Source organism: Aythya marila (genome assembly GCF_965140915.1).
Source record: "Aythya marila genome assembly, chromosome: 2".
Lineage (NCBI taxonomy): Eukaryota > Metazoa > Chordata > Aves > Anseriformes > Anatidae > Aythya > Aythya marila.
The window spans coordinates 87,114,710-87,137,722 of record NC_139043.1 but is presented as its reverse complement, the minus strand read 5'-3'; the positions used below and the strand labels follow the sequence as shown (position 1 = coordinate 87,137,722).

The 23,013-nt window shown below is 43.1% G+C and overlaps 1 protein-coding gene across 10 annotated transcripts in view; it reads left to right on the top strand.

The window, feature by feature from the left end:
- Positions 1–23,013, top strand: part of GRB10 (growth factor receptor bound protein 10) — a 150,228-nt gene that overhangs the window by 110,981 nt on the left and 16,234 nt on the right. For all 10 annotated transcript variants that reach the window (XM_082753188.1, XM_082753191.1, XM_082753186.1 and 7 more), the window contains 3 exons: positions 11,390–11,546; positions 17,319–17,434; positions 20,216–20,290. In XM_082753188.1, coding sequence (XP_082609314.1) covers positions 11,390–11,546; positions 17,319–17,434; positions 20,216–20,290 — 348 coding nt within the window. The remainder of the gene's footprint in view (positions 1–11,389; positions 11,547–17,318; positions 17,435–20,215; positions 20,291–23,013) is intronic.

Below are 23,013 nucleotides of genomic sequence, written 5' to 3'. Positions count from 1 at the left end.
AACATCAGAAAGCACTTCTTTACTGTTTGGACAACTGAACACCAGTAGAGGTTGCCCGGAGAGGCTGTGGAGTGTCCCACCCTAGAGATGATCAAAAGCTTCTGCACATGGTCCTGGGAAGCCTGTTCTACATGTCCTTGCTTAAGCAGGAGGTTTGAACGAGATGACCGCCAAAAGCCCCTTCCAACCTCAACTGTTCTGTGATTGTTCAACTTTTACAATGGAAAACAGGGGTGGAAGGCATGATGGCTCTGAAATATGTCGCTTTCCTGCTCTGTCCTAATATTGAAGTTTGGAATTGTGACGATAAAGCCCACAGTAATTCATTTATGAATACTGAGTTTCTAAGAAGAGTAATCTTTTTATTTAGCACAGGCTGATGGCCTAGCGTGTGTCAGCATTATCAACACAATCTACTTAAAACGTCTCATAAGAATTCTGTTAAAGTTTGCTTCATTGCTGGGGTTTTCTCTGTTGCATGTTTGGGTCTTATTTGACCATCAATAGGAATGAAATTAAGCACAGGTAATAAATGTATAGCCAGATACCTGTTCTGCGTCATACCAGCAGAAACAGGAGACAGTAGTCTGATTTACAAATGCTGAAAACCTGGACCAGAGCACACAGAAGATCTCTTCTCATGGGAAACCCTCAGCCTTGGAGGCAATGAAAATGAAATCATTCGAATGCTTATTCAGCTAATCGTATGGGATAGTCCAGCTTTAGAATAAAATATTACTAGCTGGCAAAAAAGATGATGGGAAACATTTAAGGGCTGTGAAATGAGGTTTCTGTGATGCAGTGAAGCTTTGCATTGTTTGATAAGTAGCAGTGAAATGCTGATACTGATGTATGCAAAAAGATTAAAAAAAGGTCTGGGAGTATGATGAGAATATCTGTGGGGACGGATTGATGTCAAGGTGAGAGGAGCTGCTTTTGAACAGGTAGCTGTGTTGGTCGGCAGTATGAAGTGGCGTTCACATCTGGGGGAAGATATCCCAGCGATGTGAGCTGCGGTAGGAGATGCAGAGAAGTGGCACGTTGGTCAAGTTGTGAGGCAGGAGGGATGGAGCTAGTCTGGTGGAGTGGTGTGGGATACATTGAATTAGGCTGCTGCAAACAGCACAGAGAACATGAGAGAGGAGAGGAGAGGCTGCTGCTGCTCAGGGACTGCTCCGTGGCCACGGGTGCTTTAAAGCAGCTTGCGTGCCTGCCTGCTGAACATCTGATCCATTGTAGCTCTTGCGAAGTAACCTTCTTTTTAAAAGTTATCATGAGCGCTGCAGACTTGCAGGCTAATAATGCTGTATATAATGAGCTGACTGCTTTGCTCTTGAGCCACTGCTGCTCCAGGAAGCGATGCTTGAAAACCTGGGTACACCTAGATGATAAGGGAGAGCTGCTAGAGAGTATGATTGTATAGAGGACCATTCAGTTAGTTGCCTTTGTTTCTCAGCTTTTGGTAAAAACTAGCTGAATCTTTTCAGTTCCTAAGAGGCTGCGTTCAGATCCTAAGCTCTCCGTTGCTGTAATGTCATGTATTGCTTGTTCGGCATCTTTTTAATTAGTGACATTTTATTTAGCCCAAATTAAATATGCCAGATGTAGCTGATTTAGTGGCTAACAATGATGAGTGAGGGGAGGGAGGGAGAGCTAACATTATATAGCCTTCTGTTCTCAGGGAAGTTTTTTTATTTCTAGTTCCACAAGAGAAGTTGGAGTGGTAACCATGGCAGCAGGGAATTTGTCCCTGTGAGCTAGGCAAAGGGTTGGGTTGTGTGGGTTTTTTTGTTTTTGTTTTTTTGTTTGCAGTGCCCCCACTAGGAGGAAGGGGAATACAAAACGGCCTGCAGTGAGCCCTCGAGAGGGACCTCGGAGAGACACGCTGGAGACACTGGGCATGGAGTGAAACCTCCCAGCATTGCTGCTGGTGCCACAGCATGCATGGGGCTGAAGGGGTGCGACAGCGTAATGGGAGATGGGAAAAATGTCTCGGTAACATCAGTCTCCACGCCAGGTGTTTTGGGGAGGGGTGCCTAGACGGTGTCTACTGAACAGTCCCTTGTACAGTTGCGCTTGGGTTTTCTCCAATATTTTTCTCACTTTTTTTCCACCGAAAATGAGTAAGTCTTCCTTTCATCAGGTTGGAAAGGAGTGAGATTTGCACGGGGCTTGCAGTGTTCAGGAGAGAACATCCAGCTTAGTCATGATGACATATCCCCAGATTTTGCATCAGCCCTGGAAACTTTGGGTAGATCGTTCTTGAATTTGGGGAAAACCATTGTTTTGCGCCACTCTCCAAATAATTTACTAAAATTTAAACAGCAGAGCAGCTCTGTGGAGCAGTTGCTGATTAAAGCAATTGCTGAAAATGTGAATTACACATTTACTGGGGAGAGGATAGCATGAGGCCTCCTCTCCCGTTGACATAACCTTTCTCAGGCTCCGATCTGTAGGGGTTAATTCTGGTCGCACAAGTGACTGATGCTTACAGAGTTGCACAGAAAGACGCTCCCAATGTGAGTAGCTCTGTTCGAAGCGTTATTGTGTGTGACAAACCGACCTATAAAACATCCTGAAAGCCGCAGGCGGCGACAATCAGCCAATGCCCGCGGCTTGAAATCGCCGGCATCCAGCGCCAGTAACGTGGGAGAAGACAGGACGTTCAGCAGCATTTCTGAGTACGGCACAGTGAGGAAGGAGCTGATGGCCACGCATTAGCGATGCTTTACCACGCTGCCTACCGCCGATTGCAAAGCATCCCTCTTCTGTTGCCGGAACAGGACGAACTCAGCCCTGTTGGGAAAACTGTTGTGAGTTGCAACTGAGGCTATTGAAGTGCAGGAAATTTATATTTCCGAGGTGCACGGGAGCTCTTAGGCTTCTCAGCACGCAAGGGTCATTAGCCTGTTCATAGTGTATTTATACTTGAGGTCAGCACCGTTAAACAATCGTTGTTCCTCACGTGCCCGGAGGTTATATACAGTCTTCTTAGGAGTCTTTCTCCAGTTTTTGCCTTTTCTTTCATTAGCTCACGTTACCCTTTTCACTGCCCTAAGTTGCTCTCTTTTTCATGGTTTCACTCTTCAGTTTACTGTAGCCCCGTGTCATGTCCCTTTGCAATGTACCACACTTGATTCTTCTCTGATGAAGCTATCGAGTTCATGGAGTTTTTCCCCAAAAGTTTCATTTTCTGTTTTGGTTTACAGCCTCCCCCTCTTGACTTGTAGCTTAGTTGTAACTTCCTGGACTGTGACATCAGTTTTGTTTCATTTGGACGCGGAGGGTAATAAGGTGACTCTTGGAAGGACAGATAATTGCTTCTTTTAATCCAAGACACCTCCATACATTTTGTGAAAACTCTTTTTATCCTGATATTCCCAACTCTGGCAAGGAAGCGTCAGATTCAGGAGCTGGGGCTTCAGCTGAGAACTTGCTTTTATTAATTTATTTTTAATTTCTTTTAGCCTTCAGAGCTGCAGAGAAAACCTTAGGAACTCTGCTCTTGCCTGCACCAGGGAACAAGTTCAAAAGTTCTTAATTCCTTTGCCTTTTCACTCCTTGTGATTACATTTGCTTATTTATATATTTATTTATTTTTGGTGGGGGGTGTAGGAGCAGAAGGAAGGAAGGAGAGGGAGATACAGGGGTGGGAAGAGGGTCTGTCTTTCTGTTCCTCTGTATTGCATTCTAAGATTGTAATTTCTGCCCAGCTCTACATCCTTTGAGTCTCAAAAATATGGTGTTTGCTTACATTTCTTTGTTACCAGACTAGGTAAATGGGATTGCAGTTGTTCACCATCGGTTTCATAACTACTAGTTCTTAATATGATGTGTTTGTTTGGCCGTGTCTGGACATTCCCAATATAGCTTATTTGGCATCATCCCTGACTGTGGGGTCAGGGTTTTTGTTTTGTTTCTGTTACTGCATCTACCACAGTCAGAAACGCGGGATCTTGCTGTGCTACGTAAGAGACGGTCACTGCCCCCAAAAGTTTTCCCATGCAGTATTTTCGAATACTCATCCTTGGTTTCCAAAGACATCTTCAAAAGTGGTCTCCAGTCCCTTTCCTAATCTGGGGCTGGGGCAGTGCATGCAGACCAAGGGCTGGCACTGAGTCCAGCTGTATGGACAACTCTGCACGGTGTTCCTGTGATAATGCCCCATAACCTCTCTGCTCCTTTTTCCTCGGACAAGCCTGGAAGGGAGGGGGCATTGTGCAGACTGCCCGTGTGGAGGTTGCACTCAGGCAATAGTAAATCATAGTGAGAAGCTAATTGTACATTGCTGGACCCTCTACTGAGGTGGCTTTTTGGCTCAGAGCATGGCCAGGGCTCTCAAATGGCAAGTGCCCCAGCTGCAGTTGTCACAGTGTCCTCCTGGGAAAGAAGCAGCCGTGCAAGTCATCGGGACCTGCACCATTTTTCTAAATCCTAAGGAAGGCTGCTCCCCGGAGCCTTGTTACGCTGTCTGCCAAGCTTCAAATTAATGTGGTTCTTGTGGTTGAAAGCCTGTACAGCAAGGAAGATGTGGTAATAATTCCTTTTCTAAAGAGTAATTTATAATGGCTAAACAATTTAAAATACTCGGTAACTAGCTTGGTTACTTAAGAATTTTAATCAAGAAATTATTATGGTTTTTCTTTGTATTACCCTTTCTAGGATTATTAGGTACTTGTATTGTGCTCGCAAGAACTTTTTTTAGTAAACCTTTCTCTTGGAGCAAATTCAGACGATAAATAATGCATTCTGTAAGCACAGCTGAGGAAGATTGCAAACTATCTGGGGATAAATTGCGCAATAAAGTATATGGCAGATAAAGGTTAATGCCAGCAACACCACTTAATGTCTTTCATTACATAATCAAAGGAGTGTAACAGTGTCTGTAACTATCTTTTTTACTTACATAAAGGATCTAGAAACTAGAAAGGGTTTTTGCATGAAAAGCAACTGCTGTTGGGAGGAGCTGTATGGAGCAAAAGGAACTCATTTGCAGACCGACCATCAAAAGTCATGGGAAATGCTGGGTGGCAGAGGACTCAGGCAAAGAAGAAGAGGCAATCTGTCGGTGCTACGGCCACATGAGGAGTCTGGACCCCACGTTCAGGACTGGGTGAGCTGGCTGTCACTGGCTTGCCTTCCCACCTCTTGGACTGGTAGCTGTTGAAGAGTCTGCCTGGATTCCTTCCCAAGCTTTCTCACCTCCAGTATCCTGCAGATACCCCGAAGCTTCAGCAAAACTCATAAAGGCCTATTGTTACTCTGTTGCAAGGATTGAAAATTAGTCTTTCTCCTTTATTTTACCTAAAAATTACTGGAGGCATAGGAGGAATCGAGTGGGAAGACTGAAAAATGTCAAATGGGTCAAATGACTTAACTGAACGTGTGAGCATCAAACCAAAGGTGGAAAGAGAGAGAAATAGCTTTGGGGGATACTGACAGAAAATCAGTGTGTTGTCTGTATGTAGGCATGTAGCACTTAAAATTGCATTCTGCTATTTATTTGTAAAATATGGAAATTACAGGGTAGGAACTTGCAGTTTCCAAACCTTCAGCCTTCAAATATGCTAAGAACATGCTGGAATAAATCTTCTGTTACACAGGCAGTGCTTATGTCTTGAAAATCTTCTTGGTACAGTCTTTTCTTAAAGGTTCATGGCACAGTCCACTCCCTTATATGTAAACAGCTGAGATTCTTGAAGTTTCATCTCAGTTATGATGCAAGCCTAACCTTACACAGAGGGCTATTACTTGAAGCTTTGAGAAGATAGAAACAGTCAGACCAGATTTCATCAGGTGTTCCCATACCAAATGGCCATTTTTACACAAAGTTTTCGAATGAGAGGAGGAAAAGCTTCGGTTTATTTCCACAATATTCTGGTTTTCACAACGTTTGGGTTTTAAACTTTAATTGGACACCAAATGTTCTCATCGTGTGAGTTCTTTTGAATGCGCTTTGTATATATGCAACATCACACACTGGCTAATTTTTTTTTTTAAGCTCAAATGTCAACAATTGCAGTCTGTAATTATGCCTATAGTGCAGGGAGACGTGCTTGCTTGATTAGTCACTGAGGCCTGAATTCGGCCAATGTAGCTTAAGGTATCCAGACGAAGTCCCGAGTTAGGAGCCTGGATTCTCTCTGCAGCTAGCAGAGAGACACAAATGCCTTTATCATGTGCCTTAGCTCTTAAGTTACCCCATCTCTCTCCCTGAGCTTCAGAAGGAATTCAACTCTCTAAAATTACCTGGGGTGAATCTGGGCCTGGGCATTTGTACACGAGCAGTTCTGAAGCGCTGGCATCCAAATATAGATGCTTACTCGAACTGAGTGTTAATCCTGCCCTGCTCTCCTCTGCCCCTACCACTGTGGCTCCCACAACCTGTCTCGCTGCTACGACCCTCACAAATTGTATGGTATTAATATTGGTGTTTGATGACTGCTGAACATGTGATGATACTGTGATTCCCTTTCTTGTCAAGTTGTTCCTTGGACTCTTGGAAATGGATTTAAAATTTGATACCCCAGCAAAGAGGGATACAATCAGGGTTTTATAACATTGGCAAGTCTTTTTTTTTTTTTTCTTTTGATTTCTTCTCTGAATATGAAAGTCAAAGACTAAGATCTTGATCTTACAACAATTGCTCTCCTTTGTTGTTCATAGGCTGTTAAATGTGTACCTAAATATAGTATATGCTAGATGAGAGAGTTAATGTTGCTATGAGAACCTTAACCTCAGCATTTCCTAGGGTTTTATGTTTGTATGTAGAGGGAGAAAAAAAAAAAAGAAAAAGAAAAAAAAGCAGTGATCAAATAACTCACTTTTTTTATATATACAAATAAGTACTGTCTAATGACTTGTATATAAGTGGTCCTATCTGCAATTTATTGCTATTACTGCTGCTGTTTGTCTGAAGGGCTTTCTTTCCTGCATGAGCTGTGTAACAAAGGAGGCATAAAGAGCCATAGGGTTGACCTATATATTTATTTCATTGCAGCACTTGAAATTCCCTCGCCTTACAAAGCTGCCTCAGTGCTGCTGGGCAAGTAAGGGGGGACTGGGTGGTTCTCCAGGGTGCCAATGGGGCTGATGGGGCTGCCTGCCTGTCAGGTGTGCTCAGAGCATGCCTGGAGGCTTTTCTTTCCCACCTTCAGGAAGCAAGCCCTGACTTTACTGTTACCTCTTCAGCTAGGCAAATAGCAGTTCAAGGGTGCAGTGCATGCAGAGCTTGAGTCTTCAGCGGCTTTGAGTTGGCTGAAAGCTTCCCGGTTTCTCCAGCGGCTCTGATCCTACTCTTGTAAGCCCATGAGTGCAGAAAGCTTTTGGAAAAAAATGAATGATCGCATCGAAACGGGGTTCCAGTGGAAAGTGCAAGTGCAATCTTAGTGTGCCTACCTGCCTGTTACATAGGTGCCTTCAGGAACAAATCACACATTCTGCCTGTACAAGGTACATGTGTTTCACTTCAGTTTTCTTTTTATCGACATCATTGATAAGATGTGTCTCATGCCTGAACAAATGAGTGAAATCAGGGGATGAAAGTCAAAACCTGACGGACTGATGTTTAGTTTGTGCAGCTTTTGGTATGACAGAAAACTGAAATGACTCTACAGTGTGTTTTAATGACTTTCTGTGACGTGTCTGATCTTTGGCTGTTAGAAAGCAAAACTTTTTCAGAACCTTTTACCTATTAGTTTTCAACTGGACAGCCCTTCTGGTAACTGGTGCTCTCTCCTTATACTCAGTTTGGAGTCGTAGTCCAGGCCAGCAAAGGTTGGTTAGCACTGGCATAAATTACGCTGTGATCTGTTTCAGATTGTAGAATGCAAATTTGGATCCGTTTGATGCCGAAGATTGTCAGCATAACTTCACTTCAAAGCCTGAGGGTTTTTTTATGATAATTGTATACAGTCATAAGTTTTCCTTTGCAGAAAAAGGAAAGAAAATGGTACAAATAGAAAAGTGGAGAAGCAGGAAGAAAGTAGTGTGACTGTGACACAACCAGGTTTATTTTTTTGTCCTCGTTCCTTATAATGTTTGCATTACTTGATGCACACAAAATATTCCACTTGGTACCATGAGGTTGAGGAGCTGAGGCTATAAGATGAAATAACGATGAGGGTACTCGTGGTACGCGACCCATTATATGAAACTAGCGAAGTGATGAATATTAATGTTCTTTTAAATTTTTAATTTTTCAGTCTTTGTCTTTTAAACGAAAAAAAAAAAAAAAAAGGAAAGAAAGAAAGCTGGGGGGAAGAATTCCTCGCAGAACAATGGTGCAGTCTGTTATCTGCTCCTCTGCACTGTAAAGCACTGAATGTTCAGCCAATATAGCGCTCTGGTTGGCTTAGCATTCTTAACCTTAATTTTGAATAGAAGGTGCCTTGTGCTGCTGACGTAATTGGGGCCTTTTGTAAATCACTGTTGCAGGCAGTCTGCTGTTGCATTTCACTGCATTTTTCTGAGCGATGCAGGGCAAAAGTGTCAAACTAACTTTCTGAACCCCCTCTTCAGGCTAAGTGTTTTCATTATCAGAGTATTTTATTCAGAATGAGTTCTGCCTCATTTTGCTTTGGAGATATTAAGCCCTGGATCAATTTTGCAAGTGAAACAATATTTCTGGTGGAAGAAGTTTGAATGGGGAGCCCTTCGCATCTTAAAGTGGCGGGTTCTTCCTTGGAAAAAAAAAAAAAAGAAAAAAATGATAGGGAGTGCAAGAGGGTTGGATCGGACCAGCTCACTCCAAGTCCCATCTGCGATATAGGAATCCTGTTACCTGCCGCTTTTGTCGCTGAAAGCATCAGAAAGTTTGGAGCTGGATCGTTTTCGTCAGGCTGGTTTCTGCATTGTGGTTACACGTCATGCTCCGCAGCGTTCTGCGGGGACATAAAATCCCCTCGCCTTTGGCATAAGGCTCTTATGGACCATTGCGGTCTTGCCTCCGCAGAGGCGTGGGGTTTCATCTCACTTCTGTCTCTCTTGTCCTCTGTCATAGGGTTCAGCTCAGGCCGTTACATCCGCTACTGATGTAGTCTTTTATATCCCTGATGTCAGCGGTGATACGTGGCCTTGTGCTGTCCTTGCTAGCAAACACAGCACTATTAATAGTCAGTGATGTTAACTTGCTCATTTCTGCACCCGGGCTGCCCGCTCAACCCAGTGCTGGTCCCCTAGCTTTAGAGGAGCCCTTAGAAAGCACCGCTGCCGGCTGGCCTTGGGGGCCGATCGTAGGGGTGCTGATGGCCCACCTCTAATGGTGACTCTGCTGTGGGAGTGTTGGGGCGCCTGGGAGATGGGCCGGAGAAGCATGGTGCTACAGCTGGGTGGCACGAAGCAGCAGCAGCAGCCCCATGCCCCATGGCTGCCATGAGATGCTGTCGCACCTCAAGGCAGCCAGCGTCAGCTCTTGCATGAGGCAAGGGGTGACGGGGTGGGACACTTCTCACCAAGGGATCTTGGTGTAAGTGGGCAGCAAAGGCAGGTTTCTTCCACTGTCCATACTCCACTAAGTCTTCCCGTTCCTGTCAGCCTGCCCTCACTGCTGCCTCGGTGCCAGCAGAGTGGCAGGTGAGGAGCAGCGGGCTGAGGCTGAGGCAGCGGTGCCCTGGGGTGGGCTGAGGCAGGCTGCAGGGCAGCTGCGGCCCCAGGCAGCTTTGGGGTGCAGTCAGCCCACCCTGTGCACCTTGGCTTCCATACAGAAAGAGCTGAGAAGCCCAAAGCCCGTTCCTGCCCCGCTGCCTGCCTGCTTGCCACTCACCCACCCTGCTCCCTTCACCGGGGCACCCCGGACCCGAGCTGGGGGCACGGCAAGCACCCGGTGCGCCCGGGGGCAGCACAAAGCCGGGGGGCACCCCAGGGCTGAGCAGCACGCATGCCTTCCCCGGGGCGACAGCAACTGGGGCTCCCCCTCCCTCCCTCCATCCCAAAAGAGCCCAGCTCGTCCTGAACAGGCACCTTTGGGGCTGGGGGGCCCCAAGGTCTGGCTCGCAGGGCCCGGGGCCCGGCACTGTCCCGAGGAGGTGTGGGTGGGTGGCACCGGCCGCTGCCCGGGGGGGCGGCGGGGAGCGCACGGGGTCCCCCCCCTCCCTTTGAAGTTTTTGGGGTTTTCTCCAGCCGGCGGTCGGTCGTAAAAGCGTGTTTCCTTTGTAAGTTTGTGTGAGTGTGTTGTGGTGTTGTTGGGGGGGGCGGGAATAATTTGGAAGTCTGATAGTGTGTGGGAAATGATTACATCAGTCAGAGGGAGGGCCAGGATTGGTCTGCACAGTGTGGTTTGATTCACTACCGCAAAGATTGCGTGTAACCCTTTGAGTGGAGCTCCGGCGGAGTTGTCTCCCTCCCCAGAAACAGTCCCCGTGGCAGGGGCTACGTGACAGGTACAGCGCGGTGAGCCGCTGACACCGCAGCCACCCCGGGCGCGCAGCCGTAGTCCGCCGAGGGTTGGGAGAGGCAGAGAACAAACTCTCTTTCAAGAGGCAACCTCTATTTAAAATGCCATCTTGCTCTTCCGACTGCTGCCTTTTACGTGCTGTTGAGGTAAGATTTTCCATCTCGAATTACCCTGCAGGTTCTGGTTAAGGTTTGTCTTCTCTGGCTAGGATGCAGAGCGCTGGGAACGTGGAGTTAATCTACAGCGTGAACCTGCGCGTTCGCGGCGAGAAATAATTCTGCAGCAAGTGTATCTTGTCTGAGCAGAACAATGCAAAGAGGAGAGCATCCCTGTAATTCAGGAGGTGGGGATAAGGTTCCTGACTTGTTCTTTCATCTCCATTAATACTTGGGATGTGCAGGGCACGCACGGTTGGTTTCCAACTACTGTAAAGCCAGGATCAAAGGAGAAGTCGGGGAAAGGGAGAGAGATGTGTGGACGGTGCTGGCTAATTGGGCCGCGAGCGGGACTTCCCCGAGCGAAACAATCCAAAGTTAGCGGGGAACGAGAAGAGCCATTTTTAATCTGCGGGGTCTTGGCCTGTTACTCCGTAAATGCCCAAAGGCCTCCAGCTGGACTGCAAAGAAAACTGTGTGTGTGTTCGACTGCATTTAATTTCCTGTACCCACTGCTGCAGAAGTACTCTCCTGATACTGTTTCATGTTTGCTTACCTCGCACAGCTCGATAAAGAACCTGCTCCCTCACTTTTTTCCTGTGTCTGTGGTCATATTAACGCTGCTTCACCTTTGCGTAGCGCAGGGAGGTTTTGGGGGGCGGGGGGGCAGGAGGCCAGGGGCATCACTGCAAAGTGTTATAAAAGTCCGTCCTCCGTGTCCTGCGTCCGGGCTGCTGAGCTGCTCCAGCCCCTGACACGGCGAGGACGCATTTCCGCGGTAGCTGGGCGGTTTACCTGTTTCCAGAGCTGTTGATCTGTAAGTGTACCCTTTATGTTGCAGGATGTAAAAGTCTTTAGTGAAGATGGAACAAGCAAAGTGGTCGAGATTCTAGCAGACATGACAGCCAGGGACCTCTGTCAGCTGCTCGTTTACAAAAGTCATTGTGTGGATGATAACAGCTGGACTCTAGTGGAGCATCACCCTCACCTAGGATTAGGTAGGGAACGGTCAAAGGGGTGGCATGGTTACCTGGGAACATGAAATATGTGTGATTCATGTGAATGTGCTTCCAGCTGGAATGTTTTCTTTCCACTGCTTTTATTTGTGAAATTAGCCGAAGTCACGTACATGCTTTTTCTGTATTACAATTTGATGTGTTAAGCATTTAAGCCATTTTAAGCCCTTCTCTTGTTTCCCATCCTCTATTTTTATTTAAAAAAAAAATATAAAAATTGTCTAATCTTCACGCTAGCGCTCTGTTGCTACCTTGCTGTGTCTGAAGCTATTGCAAATAAACAGCTTAGGCAAATTAAGCTTGATCCTTAGAGCACTGGTCCTGCGAAACAGCTCAGCTCATCACCAGCTGGGAGACCTGGGTGAACAGACTCAGCTCCGCATACCTCCAGTACCGCTTATGAAAGCTAGACATGCTGGGGGGGCGGGGAGCGGGGGGGCGGCTAAACTTGACTTCAGGAAGGGAAAAATGGTGGCACCACCCGCCGCACACGGGCAATTCCTGGACCAGCGGTGGCATCTGCTCCCCAGGCAGCCGCTCCTCCACCTGATTGAAATTAAGGTGTCATGGTTACAGTTTCAAGAAGGCAGCAAGAGGAAGAACTGTGGGGAGTTAAATAACACCGCGAATTGGTTTAATTACAGTACCTGAAAGAATCTTATGTTATTCAGTCTTGCTTTTCCTGTTATTTTGTGGCACTGATTAGTTGCAGGGCTCTGATGCGCAGCTTGCAACTGCATATTGCCTGGATGCGCTATCTATAATTCCATCTACTGTAGAATAACGCTTTTAAAAGTGGAGCATTTGGAGTATTAGTCGATACACTTGATGGTGAATTTTTTCTATAAAATAGGGGGAAGACAAATCGTAAGCTGCAATCACCAGCACTGGAATTGTGAATGCTATTTGTAGCTAATAGAGGTTTTTTATGTCTGAAAATGCAATTCGGAACCCTTACAAATAAAAAAAGGAAAGAATTTGCCGGAAATGTAATGCCCCACACTGGTACTGTTAAACACAGATAAATTCACTGCTCTGTAGAATAGCACTACAAAATAATAACAATTAAAAATCTTAGGATATTCTGATAACTTAGTGGTAGTAATTGGGTATCTCTTCTAATATATAAATCTGTGAAAAATTTAACATGAAGCACTCGTGTATATGTCTGTGGTATACTCTCAGTTCTGAGGACATAGGACGAGGTGAAGAATTAAGGTATAAATTACAGAATCTTTATGCCCTTCGCTTAATATGCCACATGCATGCTTGTACCAACCTTTAAAAATGTTGAGTTTTATCAATGCTCATTAAACTACCAGGCTCCCTTTTTCTATATTCCCTTTCCCATCATTGCTGATTACCAAGGTATTGTGTAAACAGAAGCCTTCTCCTTTGTAACCAACATCCTTCTCCTGCCAGATTCATTCAATGATGCCACAATTCAGTGTTTGTGACATCACAATAGCTTCCATGGTGACTAATTGTGCTGTCAAACTCTGGTGTGTGACATCTCTGAATGAATCGGGCAGGAGGCTGATTAGGAAATCAAAAGCTTCTGTTTACACACAAATAACTTGGTAATTAACAATGATGGGAAAAGAGCAAGATACTTATCAGGCTGCATTTATATACATTAGAACCTGCCCATCTTGGAACTCTGGCTCACAGTGAAGCACAAAGCGGGGCCCAAGCTGTCCTAAGAAATACGGGGTGCAGATTATGACTGCAGCGGCCACCAAACTTTTTCTTCAAGGACCACTCCGGGACTGTCCTCTGTAGGCCATGCAGCCGGGCCATGTAAAAAAGTAATGCGTTGCTTGAGGGTGTAAAACAAAGAGTGCTAAAATGTTTCAGATACAGATTTCATATGTGCAGTATTTGGAAGATGTGGACAGAGAAGGGGATGAAAGAGTTCATATTATGGAAGAAAATGACATCCAATTTCTTCTATTCGGAGACCAAAGTATTCACTGTGGCATACACAATAAACTTCAAATACCAACTTCCCTGCGTCCACCCAGTTTTTGTTGCAGTTTGAATTTTCTGTTATATGGCTGCACACTTCTAGGTCCTCATTAGCTGAAGTGCTTCCCTGTGTATCTCAGGTACTGTCAGATCAAGGTAGTAACCTGTCTGCACCAGAGGTGAAGTTACCACTAGCTGTCTGATGTTCCATATTTTTCCCTCTAAAAATAAGATTGTAGCACATCTGGTGTAGCAGAAGTAAGATGCAATGACAAGTAGGTATTTAGCAGTGTGGAAAGAAAAATGTTTCCAGAGCAGCAAGAATCCTGTGTTTCTAGAAGACATATTTCTTACCTGCGACATCCTTGCTGGAATAATGCTGTAGGTGGTAATCCTGAAGCCCACCGAAAGAAGCTAGTTCCTTTGTTAAGTTCACTATCATTTTTTTTCCTGGCCTTTCCTTATAGTGCTTTCCAAAGAGCTCAGTTTGCAGAACCAGTTCATCTTTTTAATGCTGGGCAGATTGAGGACAAGAGTAAATCTTTGACGCCAGCTGTGTAGTTATCACTATGGTGATCCTCTAGGTCCCAATTTTTAAGGAACTTTCATCTGACTGGTTTACTTTGCATGCATAGTCAATTGTCTTCCAAACAACACGCGTGCTTGCAAATAACTTCAAACAGCCATTGGGTCGCACGCATTATTTTTGTTCTCACTGGAGGCAGTGGTGTGGCAATTTACCACCAGACTTGCTTGGATTTCATGTGTAAATGATTCCTGCTGCGCTTTACCACTGGTATCTAAAATGCTTTGTGGTCAAGATCTAAGCAGTCTGCAAAACTTGATCACGCTATTTGGTTTATAGCTAGACATATACCTAACCTTAAAACATGCTATGCGCCCTATGTGCTACTCCATTCTTACCCATTGTCAGTTTAGGATGGGGTTATAATACAGATATCTGTATTGGACATTAACAGAAATAATAATAATGAAGACAGACTGTCATGATAGTATGCATCTGGACATTGAAAGAATCCCTACCTACAAATCTCATATTTTCAGCGTCAGAACTGACTGTACATCTTACCTAATATACTTGAAGCAGGAAAGAACAGTAATAGGGATCTGAAATGTAGGTAGGGTTAGAAGAAGGAATCATCGCACAGTTTCATACATTGATTTCCTTGTTTCTCTGTATTGAATTTGACTTGCCTTAATCTGCACAAATTAAAAGTGTAACAGTTAGACGTAGTGCTTGCTAAAATAGAAAACAGGGTGGACTAGTTCACACTTTGGTCCACCTGTCGTTTGTGTGATTCTCCAATTGGAAATTTTGGGACATGCCTACAAGTTGTTCAGTATGGCATCCATCTCATTTTCCCATCTTGTATCAGTTCCACAGTTCTGTGTAAGTCTAGGTAGTAGTACAGGGCAGTTTGGGGGGAAAAAAGAAGTCTGTTCTGGTCCTCTGTAGGAAGCGTACAGAGGAGACTGAGTTGAGTCCATCCAATAAACAGAAAAGGAGACATTTCTGGTCACTTTAGCTGCAATGACACTTGAAGACAGACTGACTCATTGGACTTAATAGACTGACATCTGTGCTGCTGGTTTTGTAGCACAAAGCTCAAAGCAGGGCTAAAGTTGAGCTGCTGGCATGTCAAGAGGCATTTCATTCCGCTTGCAGTAACCAAGTACAAGTTACCAAGGTCTTCCCAACTGTGCAACTAAGTAGTAGCAAACTGACCAGAACTACCCTCTTTTTTACATGCACTTGCTATATAAAGTTGCACCTTCAAGTTGGCTGACACCATCAAAATGAAAATTCAGCATTAAATCAGCAGGCACATCACTACAGAATCTCAAAAGGATCTTGATCTGGTGAAGAAATATCTCTAGGTCAGTTATATGAAGCATCTAATAAACAGTCACTGGGTGTATTTACCCAAACTAACAATCAAAATGCAAAACAAATGGTTGTCTATACTGCAGTTCCTCAAGACAGAATGAACAAGACATGGTTTGTCCCTGCCTCCACGGGAATCATCTTCAGTGTGTTAGGAAAGTGAAGATCTCTGTTTGGTGAGATAGCAGCAGCAGCTAGCAGCAGAATGTGGTCTTCCAGGGTTTATACTGTGATGAAGATTCCTATCAATATAATTAAATGTTCCCTGGGGCAAGGGTAATACAAAAAAGAGAAGGGCCCTCCACCCTCAAAATCACCCCATCTTCCTCATGGTGTGGAAAGAGGAGATTTGAGTTAAGCAGTTGCCTAAAACCACGACAATAGCAGTAGATCAGCAATGATACCTGAAATTTACCTGTGAAGCCTCTAGATAATGCGGAGGTTTAGGTGATGGAGGCTCAGGTGGTGCAAAATGTCCTTAATTAACTGATATCAGAAGTAATATTCCAGTGTACAGTAGTCAAAGAACTAACCCTTGAAGTAGAGTTGCAGCTAGTGCATTAAGCAACAGCTCTTTATGGAAGAGCCACCACATACAGAATATCTTCAGTGTTAACCCCTCGAAACACAATCTGTAGCAAGGCTGGACATTGCAAAACATGGTAAATTCTGAAGTCATCAATAAGCTTGTGATGACTGACAGTCTAAACACAGATTTAAAAGACATGGGATCATTCAGAGAGAGGTTAAATTTTCAAAGAACTTATGTCAGTTTGCCTAGTTGAATAATTCAGGTGACTTTCGAGAACTTGCTGCTTTTGGAGATGCCAATTTCTGCTTGCTCTGTATCCAGAAAATACCCCAAGATAACCTGGGTGGCAGCCTGGCATTTCAAATCATGCAAATGCAAGGATTCCTCAGGAATGGGAAGCAGGGCAGGGACTATCCGAACTTCTTTGGCCAGCAAGTTGCATGGGGTTTGGATAGGGCTTTGTGAAAGTTATTTTTTGTTTGACCTCATTTTTAATTCCCTATTATAAATGAGATGAAAGTTCTGACTATTAGACTTCTGAAAAATACCTACATATTTTCTTAGAAACTTTTGAAGATTTGCCAAGCTAATGATTTCATTAAGCAGTGTACACTTAGGCTAGTTGCCTTCTTTTGAGTAACTGCCCTCAGTGAATTGGATTTGTTAAGCTATCTGTTCATGCTTTGATGTGTCATTCTTTTGACCAAAGAAGTAGTGGTTATGGGGAGTTACCTTGTAACCAAATCTAGAGCAGAAAATTGCCCTGTCATGTGTACAAAACATTTGTCTCTGTCAGTATTCCTGTAAAGTAGATCCTGTGACCTCTTTCATAATAAACCCCATTGTCTAGCTTCTACAATAAAGGCCTGAAGTTCACCTTGAAATGAACTATTTTTATAGAGTGTGGTCAAATAGGACACTGTATTTCCATGCTAGCTCAAGACCTAACAGTGGCCTTTCCACAACTTCTTGTCCCCTAAAATCTTTCCAGTTCCACAAGATACAGCAAATACCGAGGAAGAGATTAGCGCATATGATTTAAGCTACTGCCCGGCAGTGAGGCGCGCAAAAAATCTTGTTCTTCCCTTCCTCAGAAGTCCATACATACATAGCCCTGATGCAGGAGAACTTTAATGAACACTGCCATGTAACATTAAACTTTGTAATGCTTAAGCTCTAGTTCTTTTAAACACCTTATGACAGTATGTTTTGAAAGCTATAAAATGTTTTGTTAACTTCATAAAAGGTAGCGGAATTGCACTGAATTGTTTTACTCGTACTCTTTGGAAGCTGGTCTTGCTTCTTCTGCTGGTTGACCATGTGTTAACATTATGTTCTTTCTCCACAGAGAGGTGCTTGGAAGATCATGAGCTCATAGTTCAAGTCGAGTCCACAATGGGAAGTGAAAGTAAATTTTTGTTCAGGAAGAATTACGCAAAATACGAATTTTTCAAAAATCCCATGGTGAGTCTTATTACTTAGCTGTTTACACCACAGAGAGGGATGGATTGCAGTAACAGTGCTGGGCACTGTTAGGTCTTAAAAGATCTATAAAGAAAAACAAAAACAAACAGAATTCTTTCCAAAGAATTTTTAACCAATGTTTAAATTCTTTGGACTCTGTTCCCAGCCTAAAAACCTCAAGTGTTTTCGAGTTACCAAATATAGTTGTTTCAAAATGGCCATTGCTGTGTTGGAGAGTGACCAATACAGACAAATCTTTATTGCTTCAAGTAACCAAGCAGAAGTGCAATTTTCTCATTATCTTCAAAGCTACTTGATTTGATGCAAATTGATCAAATAGTATACAGTATCCAAACCTTTTAATTTCTTGGGGTAGTACTAAAGGAAACGCCTCTGTGTAACCCCTGAAGCACTTGTTACATACAAGGAATTTCCAGTTTGTCATTATGCATGTTGAACATTGTCTTCCTTATGGCTGTGCTTTACTAGTGTGTTCTGTCTTCTTTACTGATCATAGTAACTCACCCTCTCATGTCTATCCATGTTTGAAAAGTGGTACTATATATCATAACTGTACTTAACACTGGTTAGAATGTTGTAGTGGTTCCAGTGTAGTTGCTTATTTGGGGATTATTTTTCAGATTTCATCCAAACAATTAAGTGGGAACAGGCTAGTTAGTGATGTAAACCTATGTCAGTTGGTGCAACCCATCGAGACAGTAGAAGGGGCGACAATCCAGTGAACTAGGTTAGAACAGATTTTGGGTCACTCTGGCATTTCTGGTGCCGGAATGAAAAAGATACCTGAGGTTACATGAAAACTCATTGCTGATATTGGCACAGATGAGAAATTAATTCCTTTCCTCATGGACACTAAGGCACAGAGCCTGCATCCTTGCATGTGTTCTTCCCAGCACGTTTGTCATCTGCTAGTGCTTGTTTCAGAACCTATGCCTTGCCTTACTGCTTGAAACATTTGTGTACACAGAGTGCTTGTAATTGTGCACTTCTCTTGAGCTTCCCATGTGATAACCTATGAACATCTGACAGCTTTACAGAATTTTTGGTATCATAACATCTAGCACATCAGTTTAATGTGGTATACTTCAATTGATAACTGAGTATGGGAGTAAAACCCAGAATGCTTAGCATTCAGTCCCAGGCTCTTGCAGTCAGGGAATAAATCATTCTTTGGGTTTAAGAATGCAAATGCTTCCTATCTTTTGCAGTAGTTATTGCCATATGGCACTGTTTCTACTCAAAGAAGCTTGTAAATGTTAGCTTTCATAATTCGTTGTGCAACCTACCTGGCAGAAGGGTGATTCCTCTTCAGCCCTTCTCTTTATGCCTTAAAGACTGAAATGTATATTGCCCGAAGAGTGGTGAGTGTTCTAATCTATAATAATTTTTGTTGTGATTCATCTTGTTACAGTCAGTCATTATTTTATGCCAGGCATTTCTGCATGTCTTTATGCTTCAGATAATGTTTAAATGCCTCAGGAATGATTTAATGTAATTGTTGTCTATAGTAAATTCAGTATATTGAATTACATAGGCGTTTTTAAACATGGTAAATGAAAAGGAGAACTGGAGGAAAAAAAACTGAAGTCAAGTCATCTGTTTAGCAGACAGCTGTCTGACCTTCGCGATGTAAAGATTCAGCATGAATGAGATACTGTATAGAGCGCCTGAAATATAAAAGCTCTTCAGAAGCACCTTGTTTCTGTGTTAGGCAGTATTTTCTTCTGTGATGGCAGGATGGGAGAGAAGGAGGTAGATGTCTGCTTTGAGATTATTCAAATCTAGCATCTGAAGCAGGGAATGCAACACAGAGTGTTCTGGCGTAATTATTGCACATGTCCTTTTAAAGTTTTTAGTATTTCATTTCCTATAACATGTAGCTGACTGATCATTACAAGAAAAAATACCAGGCTCTGTTATGTTGCCCTGAAATAACAACATACAGGAGTAGATTTTGCAAAGGACAGATTGAAGGGTTTGAAGTCCTGAGTATAAATGACTGTTGAACAACCAAGTGAAAGCATCAACAGTCACACATGAGCTCTTTCTCATAATTAAAGGCCATGAATGGCAATTCATGGGGAGCGTTCCGATGGAACTGAGCAGGTTTGAGGTTCAGGCAGATGCAGCACTGAAGAACTGTATTTTGGATAAAAGGAGAGTACAATCAAAGGTAAAAGTGATTGCTGGAGATCCTGCGGCATCCCCACCTGGGATTCCTTTTAATGCTTTTTCATCCTGTTTACCCCTCTGTGATGTACAGAAACCTCATTATTTCTCCTGCTCTGCATCTTCCACATGGCAAGTGGCGTTACCAAGAGTTTGTTCACCAAACAGCCTTCCTGGAGGGGGAGGGAAACCAAGAAATTTGGTGGCAGAATGTGCAATAAGCAAGGAGTCATTGAGCGCCCAACCTGCAGGATCATTCTTCTTTTCCTTCCCTGGAAAGTAAAGGCTGTTAGAGATCAAAAAAAAGCCCTTAGGAGAAGAGGAAGCATTGAGAAAATGCACTTATGAAATACTGTGTACCTGATACTTAAAAATCCAAATTCTGCCTCGTGGTTTATGGCTTTTGTTGAGCAGAAGGAAAGGAAGAATTTCACCTGAAAGCTCTAGCATTATTTTCTTTAAAAGGGGATCTCCAAATTGATTTAAGAATGATAATTTCACAAAATTGACTGGAAGAAAATTCCACTGATTCTATATAAAAGTGTTCAATATATAGCATGACTTCAACTTGTCTTTTCTTTTTGTCTCTAGAATTTCTTTCCTGAGCAAATGGTTGCCTGGTGCCAGCAAACAAATGGCAGTATTCCCCAGTCACAACTTTTGCAGGTACTGTAAGTTATCTATATGCACAAGGTTTTGGAACCAGAGGGGGGAGGTTGAGGGGAAGGAAGGGAGAATTCAGTGGTCTGGAAATAGCTGATTGGAGAAAGACCAGCGTAGTTAGTTAGCATATGTTACTAACGATGAAAATATCTGACAGAGGTCTAACCCAGGGGCACTGAGGTGTAAGTTACAAACAGGAAGTGTTCATAGCTATATTCATAAGTATTTGTTCCATTATTATCCAGCTTTTTCAGGTAACCACTCTACAGGAAGCCAGTGGCAGCCACCTCTGTGTAATGCTGTCCTGTCCACTTAAAGACACAAAAGAACTTTCTTTCTCACCTTCTCTAGTGTTTTTGTGCTAGTGGCTGCCATTCCCTTGCTGATTTCTTTCATTAGTTCAGGTAGAGGTCCTAGTTTGTACTTCAGACACAAGTCTGACATGCCAGGTATTTTTTTGAAGTAAATGAAGTAAGTGCAGGTAGTTACAGAAATCTAGATGTATCATTTGTTTCCTGAGTAAATGCTTGAAGCTCCCCGGGTTAAATTGCAGGTGTGTGTACCTTATGTATGTATGTTGGTAGAGTTGTGTAATCTGTGTGGCAGTGGCACGTCCCTGAGTTAATACTGACGTTTTGATGCTACTGCACAGTTCCATGCTTGCTCATGAAGGAGCTGTGGTGCAGTCGGCTGACCTCTAAGGATGGTGCTGCAGGGTTGCCTCCCTGGCCAGTGTCTCATCCACTTAAACCTTAAATTTAAGCATGCCAATCTAAAACCCATCATCTAAATCTTTTTCACCTTAGTCATTTGCTCAGCTCACAGATGTGTGGAGGCCAAATTAAAACACATTGTTAAGGACTGTATTAAGAGTATAATAGAGTGATACCTGGAAGACAGTACTATGAATAACGCAGGAAAATCATAAAGCAGAAAGCACAAACATAAAAAGAAAGTACAAATACAAATAACAGATTTTAGCCTGATTTCTATCATTCTGCATATTTGCAAATACTCATTGACTATCTCTTTAAGTAAAACAAGTTTCTACTGTCTTTTGAACTAATGCATTCATTTTGACCTGTAACCACTTCAGAATCTATTAAACACTGGCTCCAGGTTCACCAAAAAGAGTTTAAACTGTTTGCGTGCGCTTTCGTTTGGGAAACAAAAATCGAACCAGTTCCTGGAATTAAAAATGAAAGTCACATGCAACGAAGTTAAATGCCCTTGGTCAACTTTGCACTCGTACTTCCCTAATTGGGACCCTGCTTTTCATGGCACGTTAAATACTTATAGAGCAGGAACCTCTCCCTCATACTGCCACGCAAGTACTTCATGGCCTACTTACTCGGTCTGGATGATCTGCAGGGAAGTGGGCCAGACAGAGAGAAAGCACTTGGAATGGGCAAGCACTCTTTCCATTGCTTTATCTAAAATCTGGTGGTAATCAGGAACCCAAAGTGGTACGAACAGACATTTCCACAGCCTGGTAGGACTAGAGGTCCCTTGGACCCTTTGTCCAGCAGTATAAGTGGAGATTCAAGTTTGCTTGTTACACAAGAAGTGTGACTCCATAAAAGAGTAAGACGTTTCTGAAGAGGAAAAAATGTGGAACATAGTGCAAGTTAGTCAGTAGTGAAAGGAAAACCATACAGCATTGTGAAATATAAGAGTTTGCTTCTGGGAAGGTTCAGTTAGGTACCGTCCTGAAAAAGCGTGACTCATGGAGGTTAACAGTGCGAGAGAGCTGGGCAAAGAGGATGGATACATTCTCTTTCGTTTACTGTATAACTGTAAATATCAATCTTACTTAACGCATTTATATTAAGTACCCTTTTCTTTTTAAAAACCATACAACTATTTTGTCATAATTTCAGTGACAGTTGTAATTTGTTGAAGGTAAACTTCCTGCAGTCTAGTCATCATTAAGCATGTTGCATCTGAGGCTACCTCAGACATGGAGTGAGTGCACTGGTTTTTTAATTACACAGGAAATAGGAAAGGACATTAAACATCATGTCAAATATGTACTGCATTAAAAGCTATTACTTCTAGTCTTAACAACAGCATTAATGATGGTGGTGTCTGTTTTCTCTAGTGTCAGTCTTGCTCAGATATGCAAAAAGCATGCATCTTAGTTTACTGTTGGTTCAACTAGCTGGAGTATAGTTTATCTGTCTCTCTGGAGAGAATATTTTCTCCCTTTGTCTCTTCCTTTCACAGTTAAGAAGTAGGTTTGTAGTACAAATAGCAGGAAAAGTGACTATTCTCTTCCGAACCGTTAGGTAAGATGTTGGGGGAAGAATGGAAAACAGTTACGTTTTAATGCAGCTAAGAACTCTGAGAAAGTGCATTGTTTTTTGGTTTTGTTTTATTTTAGCATTGTCCACCAATACAATTTCCAAAAATTTCAGAGGCATATAGGCCAACTACACTTATGGATTTTTCTTCCTGTTATTTGAATTTATTAAGATTTTGGTATTTAACCTATTTACTAAGCCCTCTGTCATTTAAAAATCTAGCCCACTGCAGCAAGGGAACAATCCATCAGCTGGCTAACCATAGTTATTACTTCCTTCCTTTGACGTATTGCAAATCAAATGATTCCATATGTGATCTCTCTAATTATGTCAAGAACTTAACTTACATACTTCTGGATCTGGAAGCGTAGTCTAATTGCTGACATTTATTTTACTGCTCCAAGTTTCAGTTTGAGTTAAATA